General features: G+C 35.1%; 5 protein-coding genes across 6 annotated transcripts in view; 2 read left to right on the forward strand and 3 right to left on the reverse strand.

The window, feature by feature from the left end:
• LOC105156275 (rRNA-processing protein fcf2) lies at positions 168-4,630 on the reverse strand. The gene is made up of 6 exons (XM_011072368.2): positions 4,370-4,630; positions 2,755-2,976; positions 2,589-2,649; positions 1,117-1,194; positions 921-1,036; positions 168-729 (listed from the first exon to the last, which is right to left on the reverse strand). Exons 2-6 carry the CDS (start codon positions 2,973-2,975, stop codon positions 606-608), a joined length of 600 nt encoding a protein of 199 aa, XP_011070670.1. The 5' UTR covers position 2,976; positions 4,370-4,630; the 3' UTR covers positions 168-605.
• On the reverse strand, positions 6,754-8,304 carry LOC105156276 (probable S-adenosylmethionine-dependent methyltransferase At5g37990). 2 transcript variants are annotated; one of them, XM_011072370.2, is made up of 3 exons: positions 8,136-8,304; positions 7,387-8,040; positions 6,754-7,263 (listed from the first exon to the last, which is right to left on the reverse strand). In XM_011072370.2, exons 1-3 carry the CDS (start codon positions 8,265-8,267, stop codon positions 6,904-6,906), a joined length of 1,146 nt encoding a protein of 381 aa, XP_011070672.1. In that variant the 5' UTR covers positions 8,268-8,304; the 3' UTR covers positions 6,754-6,903. The 2 variants fall into 2 exon arrangements, with proteins under 2 accessions (XP_011070672.1, XP_011070671.1); XM_011072369.2 differs by having other exon boundaries at positions 6,754-7,299.
• LOC105156277 (probable S-adenosylmethionine-dependent methyltransferase At5g38100) lies at positions 10,291-11,574 on the forward strand. The gene is made up of 3 exons (XM_011072372.2): positions 10,291-10,513; positions 10,617-11,270; positions 11,389-11,574. The coding sequence occupies exons 1-3, from the start codon at positions 10,382-10,384 to the stop codon at positions 11,428-11,430; spliced, it is 828 nt and encodes a 275-aa protein (XP_011070674.1). The 5' UTR covers positions 10,291-10,381; the 3' UTR covers positions 11,431-11,574.
• On the forward strand, positions 15,822-17,867 carry LOC105156279 (probable S-adenosylmethionine-dependent methyltransferase At5g38780). The gene is made up of 3 exons (XM_011072373.2): positions 15,822-16,248; positions 16,359-17,024; positions 17,246-17,867. Exons 1-3 carry the CDS (start codon positions 16,048-16,050, stop codon positions 17,585-17,587), a joined length of 1,209 nt encoding a protein of 402 aa, XP_011070675.1. The 5' UTR covers positions 15,822-16,047; the 3' UTR covers positions 17,588-17,867.
• LOC105156280 (ALG-2 interacting protein X) overlaps positions 18,149-22,555 on the reverse strand; it is an 8,952-nt gene continuing 4,545 nt past the window's right edge. The window contains exons 6-9 of the mRNA XM_011072374.2: positions 21,664-21,804; positions 20,640-20,688; positions 19,656-19,759; positions 18,149-18,998 (exon numbers count right to left, since the gene is read on the reverse strand). Of these exons, the coding sequence (XP_011070676.1) occupies positions 18,468-18,998; positions 19,656-19,759; positions 20,640-20,688; positions 21,664-21,804 (825 nt within the window). The 3' untranslated portion in view covers positions 18,149-18,467. The remainder of the gene's footprint in view (positions 18,999-19,655; positions 19,760-20,639; positions 20,689-21,663; positions 21,805-22,555) is intronic.

Here is a 22,555-nt window from a genome sequence, read left to right on the forward strand (position 1 = left end):
TATATCTTTACTTTTATTGTTTTTACTATTATTTTATGGATTGAATCAATAATCAACCTATATTAAATTCATCTCTCACTCATAATAAATACCAATTTTGTTTAAATCTCACCCATAGCAATTCTTTTTAAATTATAACATACTAGTTGAACTGAATTGAACCCGTGTGTCTTAACCCACATTAATTTTTTATAAAACTAGCTCCAGACTAATGCAAAATAAAACAAGCAGTAATGTTTAACAACTTGACTACAAGATGCATTACTTCCACTTTGTTATCCACTGTAGTAATATAATAAATCTTAACACGTCCAGGCTACCACTGAGATTTCAAGATCCGAACAGGCAGCCAAGAAGTGGAAGGAGAAATTGATGGTGTAACTAATATTCGCCATGGCCATGTGGTAGACGCACTTCGGTATTGCCCATCATACCAACAAAGCAAGAAGAATCTCTGGAAGATCGCAAAAAATGACTAAAGGATAATGGTTAATCCACAGTTCTCCAGCAGCACTGGTGACATTTCTAGGATAAATTGGCAGTTGGGAGTTCGTTATGAGCCAATATCAATGGTAACAGAAGGGCGATTTGAATGTCGGGCTATTTCAGTGCCCTTTTTTTGATCTATTACTCTTTCCTGACTTTCCATGCTTCCGCGACTTCTTTAACTTCCACTTGTCCACCCCAGCTGGCCGGTTTACTTCTTCAATCTCTCGAACCTTTCGTTTCCTGCATAGAGATGGTACATAAGAAAAACAAATTAGAGGCCTAGCAGGACCATGATGCCATGACTAGCTTATTTTCTCTTAATAGAGTTAGCAACGTGTACGCATAAAAGAATGCTTGCTGCACATCACTCTGTACTGTATCTAAAAATAACAGGATGGAGCATTGTGCAGTATCTAGCAAATATTACATACCTATATTCACGAAGGTTACCATCGGAGAGCAGCTCATCAGCAAGGGTTGTTTTCCTCTCCTTCTTAGTAAGTCTACCAGTAAAGAACTCAGTTGCTGACTCTATAACAGTGCCCACCTGATATATCAAAAAACTTCAAACATCTCCATCTTAAGATCAGTGAAATATTATATTTTTACATCACAGGATATACTTGCCTGGAAATACTTGGGAAGTGTTTTTGATCTAGAATCACCCTTCTTATAGTGCCTTTTGGGATCTACTGCACTCCTCAACTGTAACAATCACCACGTATCACTTTTTGCCAAGAAATACTTTTTCAAAAACAAATTGCAGTAGATTAAAAAAGCTGTAATACAAACTTCGCCTCCTGAAAAACAGGAGGAACCAAAATGTCTACCTTCATAATAAAGATTAACTATAAGCAAAGAGGCTGGGGGAAAGAACATTAATAATGCCTTTCTCTTCCTTATTTCTCATAGAAACTGAATCAATGACCAAGATCACTTGTAGGCCAATCCAATTCAAATAAATGTCCAAAGAAACGGAAAGCCTGTTCCAAGGTACTAGTGGAAGAAGCAAATAGACTCATATTCTACAGGTAAAAATTGTTTGCTTTCATTAGTCACTCTAATATCACAATCTCTACATCATGGTGGTCCTCCAATGACTATACAGAACCTCACAAAGTAGTTTCATAACCAGTTCCAGAATGTAACTTACCAACAAAAAGAGAGAATCTCATCCATAGTTCATATGAAGTTTGTTTTAGGCACTGACTTTTCATTCCTAGTCTTATAAGCAGCACTATACATCTACAAAATGGCCAGCAAACATTAATGGACATGACATCAATATTCAAATGAGCTTAAGTGTCCAATCATCCTACACAACAGTTAGAACAATTAGATGCTAAGCTTCATCTACCTCATGTGTATGTGACGTGACATGTGAGCAAAACATAAAACATTGACTCCCTATTATCGGTAGAATAAATTGTTCTACATTACTCAATTCCAAAACTTCTCAGTTCCCACAAAGAGGCAACTAGGGAAAGGCCTGGCTTCATTCCCCTACCACACCTCCCCCCAATTGAAAAAAGAAAAAGAAAAAGAAGAAAACAAGAGAATTCTCTAACCCATGCATGTTATCCTTCAAAGTAAATTATGAACTTCACAAAATGAGATAGCTGAAACAATTTGAAATGCCTGATAAGTAATTATGGCACACATACACACAACATATCAAATATGCATTGTTTTGCATTATACGGGCATAAGAAACTATAAAGCTCATTAGAGTTTGGTTCATATTATAGTTACTTAGTTTGGCAGCCTCCATAAAATGCAAAACATTCAATCAAAAACTAATTTGTGGTCATACGCTGTCACCGATTTCTACCTATAACTAACATAGATGAATAATTCTACTGTCACAAAATTATGCCAATGTCACCAATTACCTCCTATAACCAATACATGAACATGTTCAAGAATGTTGTGTCATGATACGCCATGCTAAATGCAAGACAAAAAGTGCGAATGATGCAAAATTGTGTTTCAAATATTTTGATCTTATACATATAGGACTATGAATGAATAACCATATGAAAACACAACAAAAACAAAAAACTTGGTGGAACATTGACAAAGCAAATAATGAACAGCACCTTCAATAGCTGGAGATCTTTTTTCAGCTCCGGGGTGATTGTTTGAGCAGGCATATCAAACCTATTGCAGAACACCAATCCACATTACAAAATCAAAACTTTCTGGTCATAACCACAAAAGCAATCGATGAAAATAAAATTTAAGAGGGAAAACTGGAGTGAGCACCAATTCTTGCCGGCAGTATCCTTTACTTGTTTCTTGGACAATTTGTTGAGCTTTCTGGGGTCATTGGGAGGAAGAAAAAGACCATCAATGAGTTGAGAATTGGGTTTGTAAAGGGCACTGGTTTCAGCTTCCTTGGAAGAGATCTTTTCAACTTTGGTAGATGAAAAAGCATCCAGTTTAGGTTGCCATGAAAGCCCTATCACCGCGTTGTTTTCCGACATCCTGACATAAATTGAGAGGATGTAGGGTTTTGAATGGTGCGAAGATGCAAACAAATGGTTAACTATAGCAGCAGTCTGAGGAATTAAATAAGCTACTTTTAACAAGTTAACAGATTTATATGGGTCTCAAAAATTGCAGATATCATAACTAAAAGTCTATTAGTAAAGAGGTAGGGATTAAGTATGTTTTTGAGCCTTAGTTTTCTCTTAATATCAATTTTAAGAGCATCTTATCGTGCTCTTTGGATTACTTAAAATATGTGTAGACTAGACATAAATAAAATACCAAGTCATCTTTCATTCTTTCTATAACTAATATAATAATATTTAGAAGTATACAAGCATCAAAATTATCAGAGATTTAATATGATAGGTTATTTTGGAATAGCAGTAATATATTACAAGGACGTTTTCTTTCATAAATTAGATTAAGCTGTAGAATTTGAGGGCCTTCCTTCTTTAACAGGCAATGCACATGGGATGCTCACTGTAGTACTTACTGAGCACCATTGCTATATACTAGGGTTTTTATTCTTGGTTATGGTAATTAGTCATGACAAAGAATCAATTTGTAATATTACTTACATCTAACAAGTAGCTCAATGAACATATTTCTCGTCATAGTTGTATATATATTTACATGTATATATAAATGTATATGTATATCTATATGTGTATACTTGTATTTTCATATATAAAAACTTTTATTAAAGTCATGGACTCATGGAGTTTTGGCATATACATGGTTTCAGGAATTGAATTAAAAGTAAATGTTTTGCCTTTACCTGCCTTACTACTTTAGTTTGTCTCTCTACTCCTCTTTTTCTTCTTTTGTATTTTGGGATCTCAGGCCTATACATTCAGCTTTTATCTCTATCTTTTCTTTGTGAACTAATGAAAAATCAAGAATAGTTTGTGGAAACAACAATCAGTCATCAAGCAAAGATAAAGAATTCTTTTAGCTTGTGGAAAGCAAATGTTCTTCGATGCATAGTTTCCATGCTCAGCAAAACAATTTGCTCAAGAGAAATTATGCATCAACTTAAAAACAGAGCTCCACAGTTACTTCTTGGTTCCAATCAACATATATCAGATGCCCGTAACTGCTTAACACACCTTAGCCACTATCTAGTCTGTACCAGTACTCATCGTCACCTATCAGTTCATTCAGTAATAAATCGTTTCAATTCCTACTCTAAAAAGCGCAAAACACCCATGTGCTTCTCTTCAAGTTAAAAAAGTACATCTTTCACCAAATATAATCTAATACAAAGGAGATATACAAAATATAACAATCATGAAGCCATATACAAAACATAACAATGAAGCCACACAATTGAAGTGATAGTTGAAACCAAAAGCATATACAAAGAAATTGAAGAAAACATTCCTACCTTGAGTGAGTAGGGTTTTTATCAGGATTGAGACCTTCCGATTGAAGGGTGTTCAGAAGCGGCGGATGGGCGGAGTCACCGGACGGTGGAGACCTTTTTATGCTGTGTCTGGTGGCGGTGGGGGTCTGCGGCGATGGTAGACTTGCCTGAATTCTTTTCTCCTACGCGCACGAGATGCCTCTCTCTCGGTCTCTCTGACTCTCCTCTGGACCTCTGGTGAGGACCGCAGAAGTCACTAAGGTAAGTAAAAGTGTTACACCTTCAAAAAGTGTCGAAAACCTATTAACACTTTCTATGTTAATTTATGTATTAATTGTTAACTTCCGTTGTTTGAAGCAATAATATGAGATAGTGTCCTTTATATATAAATTGAATAAGCATATTTTTGGAAAATAATATGCAGACATAACAATACCCCCTCATGCTTTATTATTAAAATAATATACAGTCTATTATATTATTTATAAATTTATATCGAAATTTAGTGATTCTCATTATTAATCTAAAGATATTAAAATATAACATAAATTTATGTGTGTCATATTAAATAATTATTTAAAAAAATACTAAAATTTACTAAATTGTTGATTAAGCTTGTTTTGTATAAAAATTAAATGTACAAATAAAAATACAATAGCTTATTATTATTTAAAATAAAATATATGATATTGATTAATAATCATAATATATGGTCAATTTTGAGTATAAAATTAATAAAATATTGAATATGGAATTAAAAAAATTTAAAAATAAAAGTATATATAAAAAAAAAACGAGCTATAAATAGAGAGCATTGAGCTCGAATCGCACTCGAATCAAATTCAAAATCGAGCCAACTCACAAAACTCGTGAGTCGGTTCGACTCCTCTGCCATCCCTAGACCAGATGTCCCCAAAATACAAGCTACAGAACTTAATTAAGCAGACAAACACAGAAAGAAGAAAAAGAGTATAGATACAAACTAAAGTAGTAAGGCAGGTTAAAGGCAAAACATTTACTTTTAATTCAATTCCTGAAACATGTATGTGCCGTAGCTCCCTCGGTCCATGACTTGAAGAAAAGTTTTATATACTAAAATACAAGTATACACATATAGATATACTTATACATTTATTTATACATGTAATTAATAAATCATTTATAAAAATATATTGATGAGTATCCAAATATCGCACCTACAAAAGGACCGAAACGCCCCTCATTAAGGGCATTATAGTCATTTCGCGATCAGGATCCGCGTACGTTGTAGCAGGCGGGTCGCAGTTGACCCGACCCGGATCGCGTACACCGACCGAAGACCCGGATAATGACCACCGTTCGATCAGGACGCGCACTGACGAGATGAGGCCACGTGGCCCAGTACTTGACGTACAACTGTGTTCTATAAATAGACCCCGACGCACCATAAATGAGGTAACTGATACGTATTAATTGAGACCGAATTTCTAGATCGCACCTATTTCTCTCGATCAACCTAACTTGAGCGACGGAGGGTCATTGTCGGGGACGTGCCCGACGAGCTCACGGTTCGTGTTTTAATTCTCAGGGAACCCAAAATCTGGTCTTGGACGAATTGACATTCTGAAGGGAGATCGAATCTCGAGATCGCATTATTCGACCCGGATCATATATGTACAACTATAACGAGCAATATGTTCATTGGGTTACTTGTTAGATGTAAGTAGTATTACAAAAATATGATTCTTTGTCATGATTAATTATCATAATCAAGAAAATATAACATAACTATAAATGTTCTTTTTATTATTTGAAAAATTACCGATACCTCATGATGTTCAATAAAATTATATAATTTTTAGATGGGGGATTTATGTCAACTTTGTCCTTACTGTATTTTTTTATCTTTTTTTTAAAATAAATAATTATAAAAAAATCGGATGAGGTGGATGAAAAAAAAAATATAAAAATAGATTGTTCACATAGTCCATAATTTTTTTATATAAAACTTTAAAAAATAAGTAAAATTAAAATTCATAATCATAAATGTATTTTGGTCAGTTCACCATAACAAAATAAATGAAAATCTAACTGATTGAGTTAGTTATTGGATGACTGTAAAAATTAGGAAAGCGTTGATAATTTTTCAAATAAATGTATTTGTAATCATGCCAAACCTCATAAAGGATCGTTATAATTTATCCAAATTTTTATGATTACCTTCCTCCCTTGTAGGATTAGAATGTTCTCGATCATAGAAAATTAACCTAGTACCAGACTTACCAATATGCTTGTATACATAAAGTAAGATGGTATGTAAAAGTTGTAAATTTCGAAAGAAATTTTCGATAATTGTTAAAGAAGGAGAAATATAGTTCATATATGCAAATACTAATTTTCAGGGGATATTCACACCATCAGAAGCATTATAGAAGGATCACTCATCTATACAAACAACATTAAATGGGAACATTCTTAATTAAATCAAATTTGGTCGAACTAAATTAATCACATAGCAAGTGTGACGATACACATGAGCAGGATGGATTACGTTCTCTACTTTTGATCATAGTAAATCAAGAAGCAGAACAATATGATTCTGGTTTGCGCTGGAGGAGGACAAACATTATAATTGACTTGTCACAGTCGGGATCTGAGAAAAGCGGTGAAGCTTCAAGTTTCTTTGTGTAGCGATCAAACAATTCTTCAATTATTTCGCTTCCAAAGTGATCTATCAGCATTTCCTCAGAGACTGCTCTGAGGTATGCAGCACGGTCTTTTGGGCCGATCAAGTTGCGCTTCCCTGGATTGTCTAGGACCTCCATTCTTTCGATTGTGTATTTGTCGTTCCTCTCTATTATGGCCTTGAATTGTTGTGGGATGGGAAAATATACCGGAATGTTGAAGGAGTCTACCTTCGCTTTGCTGAATCTTCCCTGCAATAAGAGTCTTTTGTTTTGGTGATTTTCGTCCTACAAGTTGTTATATGATGAAATTGAGAAATAGGCCGGAGAACCTCTTTTTTCTTTTTCTTTTGCATAATGGGTGTTGGACTGTACCGTTTTCGCCATGTCCATGAAGCATGTACCAAAAAGATAATTCTCGGTGGTCATTGTGTAGGCCGAGTTGGGATCCCAGGTAGCAGGGACTGCAGGGACAAGAAGGGCCATTAGCCCTCCAGGCACCAGCTCCTCTGCTCTAGAATCCAAGAATGACTCCATATCCTTGGCAAACTGATTGACATACTCTTCACACACTTCTCTTCTTGCTCCCGCATAGTGAATTTTCCCCTGGTTCCATGCAGGAGACGTATTGTCCAGCACTGCCTTCGGTACCTCCGAGAGCCAGTGAAGGGAACAACTGGAATAAGCAAAATCAAGTATAGCTTTCGGCAACCGCCGGCCATGAAAAGAACCTGGTACTCCAGCAGCACCATAAAGTCTTTCTCGTGGAAGTGAATTGAAAAGAGTGTTGAAATCATTGGTGACTTTATCATTAAAGAACACGTAAAAATTCGGAATTTGAGAAATTAATCCCTCTATTTCAAACCTCCGCCTGATGGCTTCAGTTATAATTTGCATGGCTGCACAAGAATTGTGCCCCGTTGAGCAGCCAAAATCCGCAATCCTGAAAGTGGATGAAAGGTGTTTGATATCTAGTTTTCTGGAAATTTCTTCCTCAATTATAGGTTTTGCCACATCCACAAATCCCTTCTGCATTTAAGAGGCATGTTACATATTGAAGGTTTTGTGTCAAAATTGGTTCATAAACAGTGTGGTAGCTGGAAAATGAAAATGGATAAATATACCTGATAGGATGAGTTTTGGGCATAGCTATGAGGTCCATCTCCACCATTCATAGCATAGCGGCTGAGCATTCGTCCAAGTGCTGGAGATCTGATCGAGCAACGCCTCCACAAATATGGTTGGAACATCTTCATTTTCTCGATTTGTTTATACACATGTATTGATTCTTCATTTCAGCATTAAACTGTATTTATGGTCAGCACTAACTAACAATATTGCGCGTACGAAAATAGAGGATACCAACTGGCACAGTTTGGTGTTTATCTAACCGTGTTAAAACTATAATTTAGGTATTCGATTCGGTTATGATTTAGATTGTCAAATAATTGAATACCAAATTCTTCTTCTTCTTCTTCCTTTTTGCAGTGCCTTTTCCTGTCCAATAATTGAAGAACCATATAATCAAAAGTAGAGATTATGATCCATCTAGCTCATAATAAGCTTGTGTATGCAATTATCGAAATTTACAACTTTTACATACCATCTTACTTTATGTATACAAGCATATTGTTACGTTTGGTGCCAGGTTAATTTTCTGTGATCGAGAACATGGGATGTCGTTTGTATCTAATCCTGCAAGAGAGGAAGGTAATGCTAATGTTCGGTAAATTACAACAATCTCTTATAAGGTTTAGCATGATTATAAATACGTTATATTATTTGAAAAACAATGCTGCTCTAATTTTAGTGTCGTCCAACAGCTCTAATTTTGTTAATTATGAAATTAATAATACGTTTTTATAGTGAACTAACTAAAATACCCATATGAATATTTTTAAATTATAATTTTATTTATTTTTTAAAATTTATAAAAATAAATTATGGACTAAGTGAATAAATTTTTTATAGTTTTTATTTTTTTCATCCATCTCGTTCGATTTTTTTATAATAGTTTAATTTTTTAAAAAGAAAAGACAAAAAAGTACAATAAAGAACAAAATTGACAATTTTAGTTCTCCATCCAAAGATTATATAATTTCATAAAATATTATGGGTATAGATATTTTTTCAAATAGTAAAGAGAGTATTCATAAATATGTTAAATTTTAAAAAAATTTATTGTAATTCATCCTAAAAGTATTTCAATATGTGAAAACTTAAAGATGAGACTTTTGTAGTTTTAAAAGAGGGAAGAGTACAAACAGTAGCTACAATTACTCTGATATTATATCTATCCTAATATATAAAGAAAAAAAGATCTTTTTCAATTACAAACGGCAATCTATGATACCACGACACCAATTTTTTTGTTATGTCGATTACTCCTAAGTTAGTGTTCCTTTTTTTTTTTTTTTGTGAAATATCAGGTATGTTTGTCTATATATCTTATTTTTATTTACGATATATTATAAATATAAAAAATTATTTATTATATACATACATAAATAATTTATCACGCCTGCTAGTGTGTAATGAAGTTAATTGTAGTAGCACACCACAAAGTTCGCTCCTGAACGAAGCTATTGGGGCAGCGGGTCAAACTCATACAGCAACAATTATAATTTTCGGCTATGTTATTAATGTCACAATTCGTATTAGACAAGAGATCAATAAAGAGGGATAGTCGACGCTCCATAATTTTTTGTTTTCTATACAAATTATTCTTTTATGTCTTTTGAAAAATTGCACATATATCCATCAAAAAAATTAACACTATTTACATGAATTATTTCTATTTTTTCAAAAATTACACACTTTAAAAATATCAACAACATTATATAAATAATTTATATTTTTTGACGGTCAGTGATGGTTTTTATAATCACACAAAAGATATAAGTGGTTTCTAAGGATAATTGCACTTTTGGTCCCACCGAATATGCTCATTTTCACTTTTGATCTCCAAACTTTACGGAATCGACACTTTTAATCTCATTTCTAGTTTGGTAAAAACATAAGTGGTTTAAAAGTAATTATTTTCCTAAGACTATTCAATTTAGCTTTTGTTTGTTTTTTACTTTTTTTAACAATCACTAACCACTTTTTATTCTGATACAACTTTTAACTTTTGTTTACAAAAAATCACTTATCAAACAACAGAAATTTTCACATATACACCCTAAATAATACACAATAAAAAAGAAGAAGAAGAATAAATTATAGTTTTAACACAGTTAGGTAAACACCAAACTGTGCTAGTTGGTATCCTCTATCTTCATACGCGCAATATTGTTTGTTAGTGCTGACCATAAATACAGTTTATTGCTGAAATGAAGAATCGATAGATTTGTATAAACAAATTGAGAAAATGAAGATGTTCCAACCATATTTGTGTAGGCGTTGCTCGATCCGATCTCCAGTACTTGGACGAATGCTCAGCCGCTACGCTATGAATGGTGGAGATGGACCTCATAGCTATGCCCAAAACTCATCCTATCAGGTATATTTATCCATTTTCATTTTCCAGCTACCACACTGTTTATGAACCAATTTTGACACACAAAGCCTTCAATTTCAAGTATGTAACAACCTCTTAAATGCAGAAAGGAGTTGTGGATGTGGCAAAACCTATAATTGAAGAAGAAATTTCCAGAAAACTAGATATCAAACACCTTTCATCCACTTTCAGGATTGCGGATTTCGGCTGCTCAACGGGCCACAATTCTTGTGCAGCCATGCAAATTATAACTGAAGCCATCAGGCGAAGGTTTGAAATAGAGGGATTAATTTCTCAACTCCCGGATTTTTACGTGTTCTTTAATGATAAAGTCACGAATGATTTCAACACTCTTTTCAATTCACTTCCACGAGAAAGACTTTATGGTGCTGCTGGAGTACCGGGTTCTTTTCATGGCCGGCTGTTGCCGAAAGCTACACTTGATTTTGCTTATTCCAGTTGTTCCCTTAACTGGCTCTCGGAGGTACCAAAGGCAGTGCTGGACAATACGTCTCCTGCATGGAACCAGGGGAAAATTCACTATTTGGGAGCTAGAAGAGAAGTGTGTGAAGAGTATGCCAATCAGTATGCCAAGGATATAGAGTCATTCTTGGATTCTAGAGCAGAGGAGCTGGTGCCTGGAGGGCTAATGGCCCTTCTTGTGCCTGCAGTCCCTGCTTCCTGGGATCCCAACTCGGCCTACACAACGACCACCGAGATTTATCTTTTCGGTTCATGCTTCATGGACATGGCGAAAGCGGTACAGTCCAACACCCATTACGCCAAAAAAAATGTCTCCTGCCTATTTCTCAATTTCGTCATATAACAACTTGTAGGACGAAAATCACCAAAAAAAAGAGCTGTTACTCTTATTGCAGGGAAGATTCAGCGAGGCGAAGGGCCATAATAGAGAGGAATGACAAATACACAATCGAAAGAATGGAGGTACTGGACAATCCAGGGAAGCACAACTTGATCGGCCCCAAAGACCGTGCTGCATACTTCAGAGCAACCTCTGAGGGAATGCTGATGGATCACTTTGGAAGCGAAATAATCGAAGAATTGTTTGACCGCTACACAAAGAAACTTGAAGCTTCACCGCTTTTCTCAGATCCCAATTGTGACAAGTCAATTATAATGTTTGTCCTCCTCCAGCGTAAACTGGAATCATATTGTTCTGCTTCTTGATTTACTGCTTTCTTGCTTTGGTGGATGTCATCAAAGAAAAACAAGAAGAAAAACCATATGATCAAAAGTAGAGATCATGATCCATCCTGCTCATAATAAGCTTGTGTTAGAAGTTGTCTCGTTCAATCAGAAAATTTTAACTTAAATTGAGTTTGGTAGGACTTAAATTAATTGTATGGCATTTTTAATACACTTATGGTATGATTGGTCTAAAATTCTAAAAGTATAACCAATCATATGGAAAGTATGATACACTATTACACTTGCTTTATAATTAGTTTAATTTGACCAAACTTGGTTTAATTAAAAAAAAATTGTTTGTAAAGATGTGTGATCCTTTTCTAATGCTTCTGATGATGTGAATATCCCCTAAAAAATAGTATTAGCATATATGAACTATTTCTCCTTCTCTTACAATTATCGAAATTTTCTTTCCAAATTTTACATGGCATCTTACTTTAAGTAAATCATGCATATTGGTAAGTCTGGTAATAGGTTTCTATGATCGAGAACATAGGATGTTGTTTGTATCTAATCCTGCAAGGGAGGAAGGTAATGATAAAGTTTGGTTAAATTACAATCATTTCTTATGGGGTTTGGCATTATTATAAATGTGTTATATCATCTGAGAAATTATTAATGCTGCTCTAATTTTAACAGTTGTCTAACAGCTAACTCTATCAGTTAGGTTTCGTTCGTTTTTATCATGAACTAACCAAAATACCTATATAATTATATATAAATTATAATTTTATTTATTTTTTTAAAATTAAAAATAAATTATGAACAAAGTGAATATTTTTTTATAATTTTTTTCATCCACCTCGCTTGATTTTTTTATAATTGTTTAATTTGAAAAAAAAAACACAAAAGGGGCAAAGTTGACAATTTTAGTCATCCATCCAAAAATTATATAATTTCATTGAACATTATGGGGTATAGGTAATTTTTCAAATAGTAAAGAGTATTTATAATTATGTTAAAAATTTAGGAGAATTTGTTGTAATTCACCCAAAAAATATTTCAATATGTGAAAACTTAAAGATGAGACGTTTGTAATTTTTAAAGACGGAAGAGTACAAACAATAGCTACAATTATTCTGTTATTATATCTATACTAATATATATAAAAAAAATTTTATTCATAAACGGTGATTTATGACACCACGACATCAATTTTTTTGTTGTGTTGATTACCCCTTTTTTTTTCTTTTTTTTTGTGTGAAATGTCATGTATGTTTGTCTATATATTTTATTCTTATTTACTATATATTATAAATATAAAAAATTATTTATTATATACACGCAAAAATAACTTATCACGCCTGCTAGTGTGTAATGAAGTTTTCGTGTTTTAGTGGTAGAGAATTGGCATACTCTTTCTTTCACCTATGAAGTTGATTGTAGTAGTACAACCATATAGCCAAACTCATACAGCTACAATTATAATTTTCGGCTATGTCATTAATGTCACAATTCATACTAGACAAGAGATTAATAAAAAGGGATAGGTCTACACTCCATAGTTTTTTTTTTTATACAAATTATTCTTTTCTGTTTTTTGAAAAATTACACATACGTCCATCAAAAAAATTAACACTATTTACAAAAATCATTTTTATTTTTTCAAAAATTACACATACATTTTAAAAATGTCAACAACATTACATAAGTAATCTTTTTTTTTTTTTACAGTCAGTGATGATTTCTATAATCATACAAAAGACATAAGTGGTTTCTAGGGATGATTGCACTTTTGGTCCCATCGAATATGCCAATTTTCACTTTTGACCTCCAAACTTTACGAAATCAACACTTTTAATCCCAAATTCTTAGTTTTTAGACACATTTGATCACACGCTGTTAGTTTTTAACAGCACACTCACATGAATAGTCAAAAAAATAGAATCCACAAAACCTTTTCTTCCCCTCTGCCCATATATACATAATACATCCACAAATCTTCCATCAAAGCTCCAAAAGTCTGCCACAAAATTTTACAGCCATTTTTTCTGGATTTTTCCCCCCATATTTTAGGCTGAAAAACCAAAGGCCAATTATGTCGCAATCCTCTCAGGATACCATAAATATTGAATGCTATTATCATAAAGATGCTCATTTGATGACCTCTTAGATAAGTGACAATTTTGATAGGAGGTTTTATACCTATTTTTCAAGGAGGCAGAGGCAATTGTGGGCTTTTTAAGTGGTTAGTTCCATCAACGTATGCAAGCGATCATAACAATTCCTGATTTATTGCGTTGAAGGAATGTACAAGAGAAAGAAACTAAGTAGAAATAGCCATAGGAAAACCCAGATGATGGTTAGTAATGGTCAATATTTTGCAAAATGATCTTTCAGTAGTGGTCGATATTAATTAACTAAATTCCTATTTAGTTCTTGTGTAATCTGTAATATGAAATTTGTTAGATAAGTGCCAAGAAAACTGAAAAGAGTGAGTGTTTGACTTGGGGTTAGAAATTAGGCGAAAATAGAAAAAATAGGGAGTTAGATTTTTTTCTTTCTTTTTTTTTTTTTTTTGTCTGAAAATTGCATTTGAAAAGTCCGCAAGTGACCCCTCTTATGTCAACGCCATTCAAAAATTAGGATTGGGGTCGAAATTATTGCTCCGTAAAGTTTCAAATCAAAATTGGGAATGGGTCTGTCCGGTGAGATCAAAAATACAATTTACCTGTGGTTTATGTAAATAAATCATAGATCATAGGATGTAAAAATGTACTTTTATAAATAAATCATAGATCATGAGGTGTAATTACACAATAAGCAAACTATCCCAATTAGGCCCATGTTCTGCTCCTTCATTGGCTTTACCATTGAAAGAAGGAAAATTTTTACCTAAATTAGGTTTGGTCAAATCAAATTAATTGTAGAGTAAGTATAATACACTTATCATGTCATTGATATTTCTCATGAATTGTACAACCACAATGCAACAATTTACTATCCTTGCTATGTAACTTATTCGAATTTATAAAATTCAACTTAAATTAGAATTTTTCCTTAATCACATAATCAAACTATTCATCCTAATGATTATGATTATCGGCACTTACGATCATTGTCACAAAACTCGGCATCCAAATGGAAATCAAAACTTACAAACTTGAACAAGCAATAACGTGTTTTTGTTCCCCACATGATCAGCAACCCAAAAGATACTTACATAATAAATACTCAACATTTTTTTTATTACCAGCAACTGCATATATGCCAAACTTTAATACTATTATTAATTCACAACATAGGATGAAACATCTCAGAAAGAATGATCCACGTCAAGGTCTTCTATCACTCGGTCATGATCAGACGATGGTCTTATGACTTCTTGGACTTGGAGTCTACGACCAAATGATTACTTTTATCTGAATAAATAAGATTGGCAACACAAAACGTTAGACTTGTTGAAGTACTGGTTCCAATTGAAATCTTCTAATACTTAAGTTAGTATGGAACTCGAAAATAAAAAGGTCGCAAAGTGAGATTTGATAGTAATAAATACCATACCTACTGAAATAGCTCAATTGATATTTATAAAAGTTTTTGTACCAAAAGTCGTATGCACAAACCACATGTCATTTAAAAAGCCATCAAATGAGAAAAAGATTTATGGTTAATAATTCATTCAGCAGGTCATGAGAACCGGGTTCGACCCCACCGTTCAAAAAGATGCGGACCTATGAATTGGAGTTTTGTTATTTTTGGAAGGCAAATCTGTTGTATGGGGCTTATTCATTGTATTTCTTGTGTGTTACTAGAAGTATGAGATATATTTTCAAGCAACATAATTGAATTGATTGCGTAATGCAGCGTAATGGCTGCAAATTGGTCAGTGGTCATAGCCGCCTCCCATCACTCTGTCAATTTGCTTCTAGGCACGTATTTATGACAGCTAAGTGAACATATTAAGTGGGATACACTGTTAGATCATTATATAAAAATGCAATTATTTTGATTTTTAATATTATTACATTATGTAATAATTCATCTGATAACATATCCAAATACGTAGCATGAAATGTTTCGAGTTAAATAGTAGCAAAGTATTTGAATTATATGTCACCACCGGCAATCTGCATTATAATTTCAAATCTCTACCACTTGTCTGAAATGGAGGCTTCAACAGAAAATAATGTCAATTGCACTTGTGATGTGACTGGTGTACAGTTGAGAGATAGTGACCAATCGCGATACAAGTACAATAAATGCGGGATGCTAAATATGAACTATCCGCCGTAGCTGAAGCAAGCATTTCTGGAATAAAGATGGATGTGCATAAATAACAACTCCAGAACACACAGACACACACACGCACACGAACCTGTAGAGAGATGGCTCAATTGTATGCCATGGTGAACTGCTTCCAATATCCACGGATGTCGATACGGAGGACGTTGAGCTCCCCGCTCGATTCCAGGCATAGAATCCAGCTCAATCCGGGTGAACAAACTATGGAAACGTCTGTATCGAACCTCTATGCCATGAATGGTGGAGAAGGACCTACTAGCTATGCCCAAAACTCATCCTACCAGGTATGTAGTTTCTGATTCAAACACATATCATGGTATTCACTAAGAAATCACTGAATCAGGGAGGTAAAAATCTACTTTGAAGTTACTAACCTATCTCATTTTTCCGGCAGAGAGGAGTGGTAGATGTTGCAAAACCAATCATTGAAGAAGAAATCTCGATGAAACTTGACGTTAAGCAGCTTTTGTTAACCAACACAAAGTCTTTCCGGATTGCAGATTTTGGCTGCTCAACAGGACATAACTCATTTCCGGCTATGCAAATAATCACCGAAGCTGTTGAGAAAAAGTTCCAGACAGAAGGATTAAATTCCCAAATCCCAGACTTTCAAGTGTTCTTTAACGATCAAGTCATGAATGACTTCAACACCCTTTTCCTTTCACTTCCACCCCAAAGGAGTTACCATGCTGCAGGAGTTCCCGGTCCCTTTCATGGCCGCCTCTTTCCGAATGCTTCCCTTGATTTTGCTTATTGTTCTTGTGCCCTTAACTGGCTCTCCGAAGTGCCAAAGGCAGTGGCAGACCATAATTCTCCAGCATGGAATAATGGGAAAGTTCACTATACAGAAGCCAGACAGGAAGTTTTTGAAGCCTATTCAAACCATTATGTCAATGATATAGGGGCGTTCTTGAACGCTAGGGCGCAAGAGCTGGTGCAAGGAGGGCTAATGGCACTTCTTGTTCCGGCAGTACCTGCTTTTAAGAATTCTGGCACATCCTACACTACCCCAACGGAGATGGATCTTATAGGTTCTTGCCTAGTCGACATGGCCAAGAAGGTAAATTCCAGCACTAACTTGACATTAGAAACATACGATCCCCTATTCTTTGCCTCGCAAAGAACCATATGTCTCCCTCTAAACACGTTACAGTATGTAAGAAACCGCAAGATACAGAAACCTCCAGCCATTAAAATTTTCTACAGGCAAATTCTATCAACCATGCAGTTGTATTGATCAAATCACGCAGCTTCAAAGTTCTAAAACTACTTTGATTGCAGGGAAGGTTTGGAGAAGAGAAGGTAGACTCGTTCAACTTTCCATTGTATTTTACCATCCCAGACGAATTAAAGACAATAATAGGGAGGAGTGACAGTTTCAATATTGAAAGGATGGAAATACTAAACAATCCAGGGAAACGCACCTTGCGCAGCGTTAATGCACGAGCCACATACCTCAGGGCAGTCTTTGAGGGATTGTTGATAAATCACTTTGGAAGTGAAATCATGGATGAGTTATTCGAGCTGTACACAAAGAAACTTGCAGCTTCACCGCATTTCCTAGACCCTGACAATGAGAAATCGATAATAATATTTGTCCTTCTCAAGCGCAAAGTCGAATGATATTGTAACATGGTTTCTTCCATCTGCGACACGACTACATCTGAAGTAGCATTGGCTTGCTATTTTATAATATTAACTTCCACAATACTGCCCATCCATACAAGCTAAAGGTTTGTAGGAGAATAAAGCTGCACTTTTACTCAAAAGAGCATCAGAAGAAGCATTAGGATCCTTTTAATAATGCAGCATTCATAGTGAAGGCTACCATTGTAACCGGGGATGGATTTTCTCAGTGAATCAAAAAGTTTCAGCGCATAATGCATCAACAATATCAATTCAATGTATGCGTTATAGCCTGAGATCCTTTGACCCAATAAGAATTATCAAAAATTCACAACCTGCTATGTGTATTTTCTACTCAAACCACCATCAAAGAGGCAAAAGCTACAGAAATCAAGTGAAAGATATCAAAAGTTTCCTCTCATCTGATTTTTCTTGCTAACCACTAAGCCGAGCAATTATGGAATATTTAGTCCCTTCTAGCCAACAAGAAAACCATTTAAAGAAAGCATAAATGACATTGTCATCTACAACATACACTAGAAGATTGACACAGAGGAATGCAGAATCCATGAACTGTCTTTATCTGAACAATGATCCCACAGGAAAGTCTTACGAAGTTCATTTTACACAGCCATATTGCAACAATATCAGCAGCCATTTCTGAATATTCTTTAAATAATATACTATGCAGACGCCAAAATTAATGGAGGATAGCACTGTGTACATACCGGCCGCTGGACAGAAGATGCAGCTCACTTACATTACAGTACTACAACCTAGGTCTAGACTTTAACGGCACCAGATCCATTCTATCGAAACAAGCGAAAAGTGAAGAGTTAACAAATGAAACTACATACAAATTTTAACGAAAAAATTATCATTGTCTGTAGTAGCCACTCTGATTGTGAGGTGGATATGGAGATGGAACTGTGTAAGGCGGGCGCGGCATTGATCCAGGTTGCTGAGCAGGTGCATTATAGTATGGGCCCCGCCAACCAGGATATGCAGGTTGCCCGTATTCATGGCTAACTGCAGGTGGCTGGTGTTGGGGAGATGGATATGGGCCTGAAACAGGTGCATGATAGGGAGGCGGTGGCTGTTGCTGGCTCCCATAAGGAGTTTGAGCATATCCAGATGCTATTGGCTGCTGAGGTGGCTGGTAAGCTGGGGGTTGTGGATGAGATGAGTTGGGCATGTTCCCAACATCCAGTTGCTGTTGAGAGTTGGATCTTTGAGAGTGATAAGGAGGGCCAGCAGAAGGAAAAGAGTGGCCACTAGTAGTGCTTTTGCCATCCTGGAAACTAAGACCTGATATTTGCCTCTGAACATCATCAATCATATCGCGGCACTGGATACTTCTAGTCATCACAAAATCACTGCATTGTTGCTTTACAATTGTAATAGCATCCTGTTTAAACAGAAGTATATATTCAGAGATGAATTCTGTCTTCCATATCAAAACAGAAAACTAGAAGAGAACATTAATGAATCATCTTGTTCTCAGAAAGCTAGTGGTATGACTCTTACTATACACAGAGAATAAAGCTGAACCACAGCCCACCATCCATTTTCCCTTCAGTTACTAATGAGTCGCAAATTTCATTTAGAACAAACAATCATTGAAGGATGCTCCCTCTATGAGCTATTGGAAAACCATGTATGTTTTTACCATCAGCAGTTCAGGTGGTAACAAGTCCTCTATATCTGGCATTCTTCATGCAAAATGATTTCATTTCTCTTCTTCTTCCTTATTTAAGTGCTATCACATTCTTAAATGTATAGGATGGTTTCATCTTAAATGAGGCAGGTGAAACCACTGTTCCAATCATCACTATACTTTTACAGGTTTACTTTCTTTTAGACCCATTAGGAGTCTGGCAGCACAATGCTCAAATCCAGGCCTATTATTTGTTACTTCCAAATATCTAAGTCCAAGTACCATCCTGAATACACCGGGAAATCCTATTTCTTGTTTGACCTACAGAGTTCAAATCCAAGCTCCTCTCACCAACAAGTTCCAGCTAGTTTAGTAAGTAGCCTACAGTCAGCACAGAATTGTAAGTACCTGAAGGGTAACATAGAACTTCAGTCCTTCATTGATGTTCTCCTTAATTTCACGGAATTTAGCTATAGCAGCTTCAATCTGTCTACAGCCCTTTTCACGAGATGCTGAGGATTGAAAGCAAGGAAACATCAACACAGAGCAAACATGATAATCTATTTGCATCCTGAAAGCAGTTGTACTGGAATAAATGCTTCCCAGTAAAAGGATCTCAAAAAGGGTAGATTTTGCTTCAGGGAAAAAATAAAAATAAAAATGAAAATCAACCATGACACCACTTGTTATCCGCTCACATATTAATTCAGCCTGAATGCATTATGGCATCATCAACAAAATTATAGGAGAAGGATGCAACAGGGGAGGGGGGGCGAGGGGTGGGGGATAAAGAACTAGCAAGTTTTAGTTATAAACTTGTTTGTCATGGAAAAGAATGGTTAACAGAAAGATTCTGCGTCACTATAACCCAATCTTCTCAGTTTAAGTTGCAATAGATATATGAAAGATGTTTGCTAGAATAAGATGGCATACTTCTAAATCATCAAAAATATACCTAGAGCTTCATTCGTGTAACATGAGATGCATTGATAGCAGTAAAATCCATATCAGAACTCACGTTTCTTTGACAGAGTTTCTTTCTTTCTTTTTTTTTTTATAAAGCAAAACACCAAGACCGGTGGGGGAATTTCAGGGTCCCCTCCCATCTCCATACCATACAAAGCATAAGCTGGAGGAGTAAAACACATTTCCCGAACTAGAAAATGGGGTCTTCCATTGATAGGTTGACAACCAGGTGATTCATGTTAATTCTTAAATCACCTGACCCCAAAACCGAAATACTATATATAAATGAACACGAATAGTTAACCCTAAGGAAACGTACATCATGACATTAGTTTTGATTGGATAGACCAGGAAAACAGATGACTATATGTGTGGGCATAAAACATTTCTTGTACGACCCCAGAACATTATGACAGAGTATTGTACCTTTATAATCTTCAAGGTTAAATATAGCAGCAAACTGATCATTTTGGGCCTGCACAAGACATATAAGATCATCTTAAGATGAACAATTCTTCAGTGGTTTGTAAAGCTCTTGATCTAATCCTTAATACAAAACTAGTTCAAAGAATCGGCACTTCGCAAGGTAATCTTAAACAAAGCTGTACGTGCAATCTTAGGCCTGCATCGAATTTGCAGAACATGAACCAGGAGTCAGATTATAATAACCATCTCAACAACCTGACATTTTATTTTACAATTGCTTCCTTTTCTGCCAGGACAATCCTTTATGCTTCCAAAGCCAGATAAATTGTAAAGAGGCAGTATCCTGGTAATTCAACTTCCTTCCTCACCATATCAGAAAAGATAAAATGGCTAGCAAGCATATAAGCCTACTTCCAGATAAACTTTAAGGGACTTCTTTCTATTAGAAAGGTTGAAAGACAACCATCAATTATTGCCCAATCACAGCCAAATCCAAAAACTTCCAAAATACACTTGCATTTGGGACCACATAAACCAGTCGATTCAGTTTATCGAGAAGTTCCATTTCTTCTAAACTTATAAATACAAGTATTAGAAGTCTTAATTGTTAAAGATCAATAATTGATGGCACAGAATGACAGAGACTTAGGAGACAATTAGCAAAGAGCTTGAATATTGAGATCAGCTTCAAAATAATGCGAACCAGGATTTCAAATATTTAAATCTTTGGTAATCAATTATTCACTACTCATGCATGTGACTGGACAAATTTTTGGCAATTTGTATGTGGGTGTCTGAGAGACATAGATGCAACAAAAGCCCCAAACTAAGGTTCCTATGGCCCATTGTCTGTATTACTGCTCACACAAAACAGCCATTAAAACCAAAAAGAATGTGTCAGAATATAAGCAGCGCAGCATAAACTAATTCAAATTCCCAACAAAAAGAAGATGGAAGTAAATGGTCATTGACATAATGAACTAAATGCAGACCTTTGTTTTTTTGGCACAATCTAAATGCAGACCTGAATGTGCAGTAATAGCTGTTCTTGAGCTTCGAGGTTTTGAGCGATTTCTTCGCAAATGCTATCATACTTTGATATCTCCTTCCTGAAAAGATCCTCGTGGGAGCCAGTTGAGGTCATTAACTTGGGAAGTATATCATCCTGAAGCACATACCAGAAGCACAACAAATCAAACAAATATCTGAAAATGAACCAGAATAGAGGAGAGACGACGTTACCAAGTATTCTGATAGAACAAAGGATTGAGTCGAACAATACAAGATTTAACTATATTCACATAACTTAAGTCCAATTATTAACTTTTGTAAAGTTTCTCTGACATAGACACGAAGACTTAAAAGCTACCTCTATTAGAACACAATATTAGTCTTATAACTTCCCCCGTTTTTTAAGTTCATGACTCTCTGTCGCCCTTGTTTTCTTGTCCTTGCAAAACATAGATTAATCTACCCTAACTTAATTTGATTTTGAAAAAATGACAAAAAGAAATGATCTTAAGCAGCATCTTTACGTGATTGAAGTCATTTAAAAGATACAAATTTAATTACAATTAGGTGCACAAAATTTCTACATGTTGAATAGGGACAGAGCAGCAGAGCCTAAAACTAAAATAAACAAGGTTGAAAATTAAGCTGGTAATTTTCAGTAAACAGGACAGATCATATCCATGGAAATAGAAATACAGTCGTTTCCAACTGAGATAAAACTATGACTAGACAGCTCATTAATAATAAGCTTAGGGTAAAAACTTAGATTCCATAACTCAGAGAAGACCCCTGCTTAAAGTTTTAACACCCTAATGGAAAAAAGAAAAAAAACAACCATATAACTGAGATCCTGCATATAGAAATACTTTTACTTAATAGATCTGAAAACAGTCAGGACTGGAATT

The sequence above is a fragment of the Sesamum indicum genome, linkage group LG2 (genome assembly GCF_000512975.1).
Source record: "Sesamum indicum cultivar Zhongzhi No. 13 linkage group LG2, S_indicum_v1.0, whole genome shotgun sequence".
Lineage (NCBI taxonomy): Eukaryota > Viridiplantae > Streptophyta > Magnoliopsida > Lamiales > Pedaliaceae > Sesamum > Sesamum indicum.

Coding starts and splice junctions, on each gene's coding strand:
- LOC105156275 (XM_011072368.2), bottom strand. CDS start 2,975: ATGTCGGAAAACAACGCGGTGATAGGGCTTTCATGGCAACCTAAACTG. Junction 2,650..2,754: donor GATACTGCCGGCAAGAATTG/GTGCTCACTCCA, acceptor GTTCTGCAATAG/GTTTGATATGCCTGCTCAAA. Junction 730..920: donor GGTAACCTTCGTGAATATAG/GTATGTAATATT, acceptor ATCTCTATGCAG/GAAACGAAAGGTTCGAGAGA.
- LOC105156276 (XM_011072369.2), bottom strand. CDS start 8,267: ATGAAGATGTTCCAACCATATTTGTGGAGGCGTTGCTCGATCAGATCT. Junction 8,041..8,135: donor CCCAAAACTCATCCTATCAG/GTATATTTATCC, acceptor TCTTAAATGCAG/AAGGGATTTGTGGATGTGGC. Junction 7,300..7,386: donor TCATGGACATGGCGAAAACG/GTACAGTCCAAC, acceptor AACAACTTGTAG/GACGAAAATCACCAAAACAA.
- LOC105156277 (XM_011072372.2), top strand. CDS start 10,382: ATGAAGATGTTCCAACCATATTTGTGTAGGCGTTGCTCGATCCGATCT. Junction 10,514..10,616: donor CCCAAAACTCATCCTATCAG/GTATATTTATCC, acceptor TCTTAAATGCAG/AAAGGAGTTGTGGATGTGGC. Junction 11,271..11,388: donor TCATGGACATGGCGAAAGCG/GTACAGTCCAAC, acceptor CTCTTATTGCAG/GGAAGATTCAGCGAGGCGAA.
- LOC105156279 (XM_011072373.2), top strand. CDS start 16,048: ATGGCTCAATTGTATGCCATGGTGAACTGCTTCCAATATCCACGGATG. Junction 16,249..16,358: donor CCCAAAACTCATCCTACCAG/GTATGTAGTTTC, acceptor TTTTTCCGGCAG/AGAGGAGTGGTAGATGTTGC. Junction 17,025..17,245: donor TAGTCGACATGGCCAAGAAG/GTAAATTCCAGC, acceptor CTTTGATTGCAG/GGAAGGTTTGGAGAAGAGAA.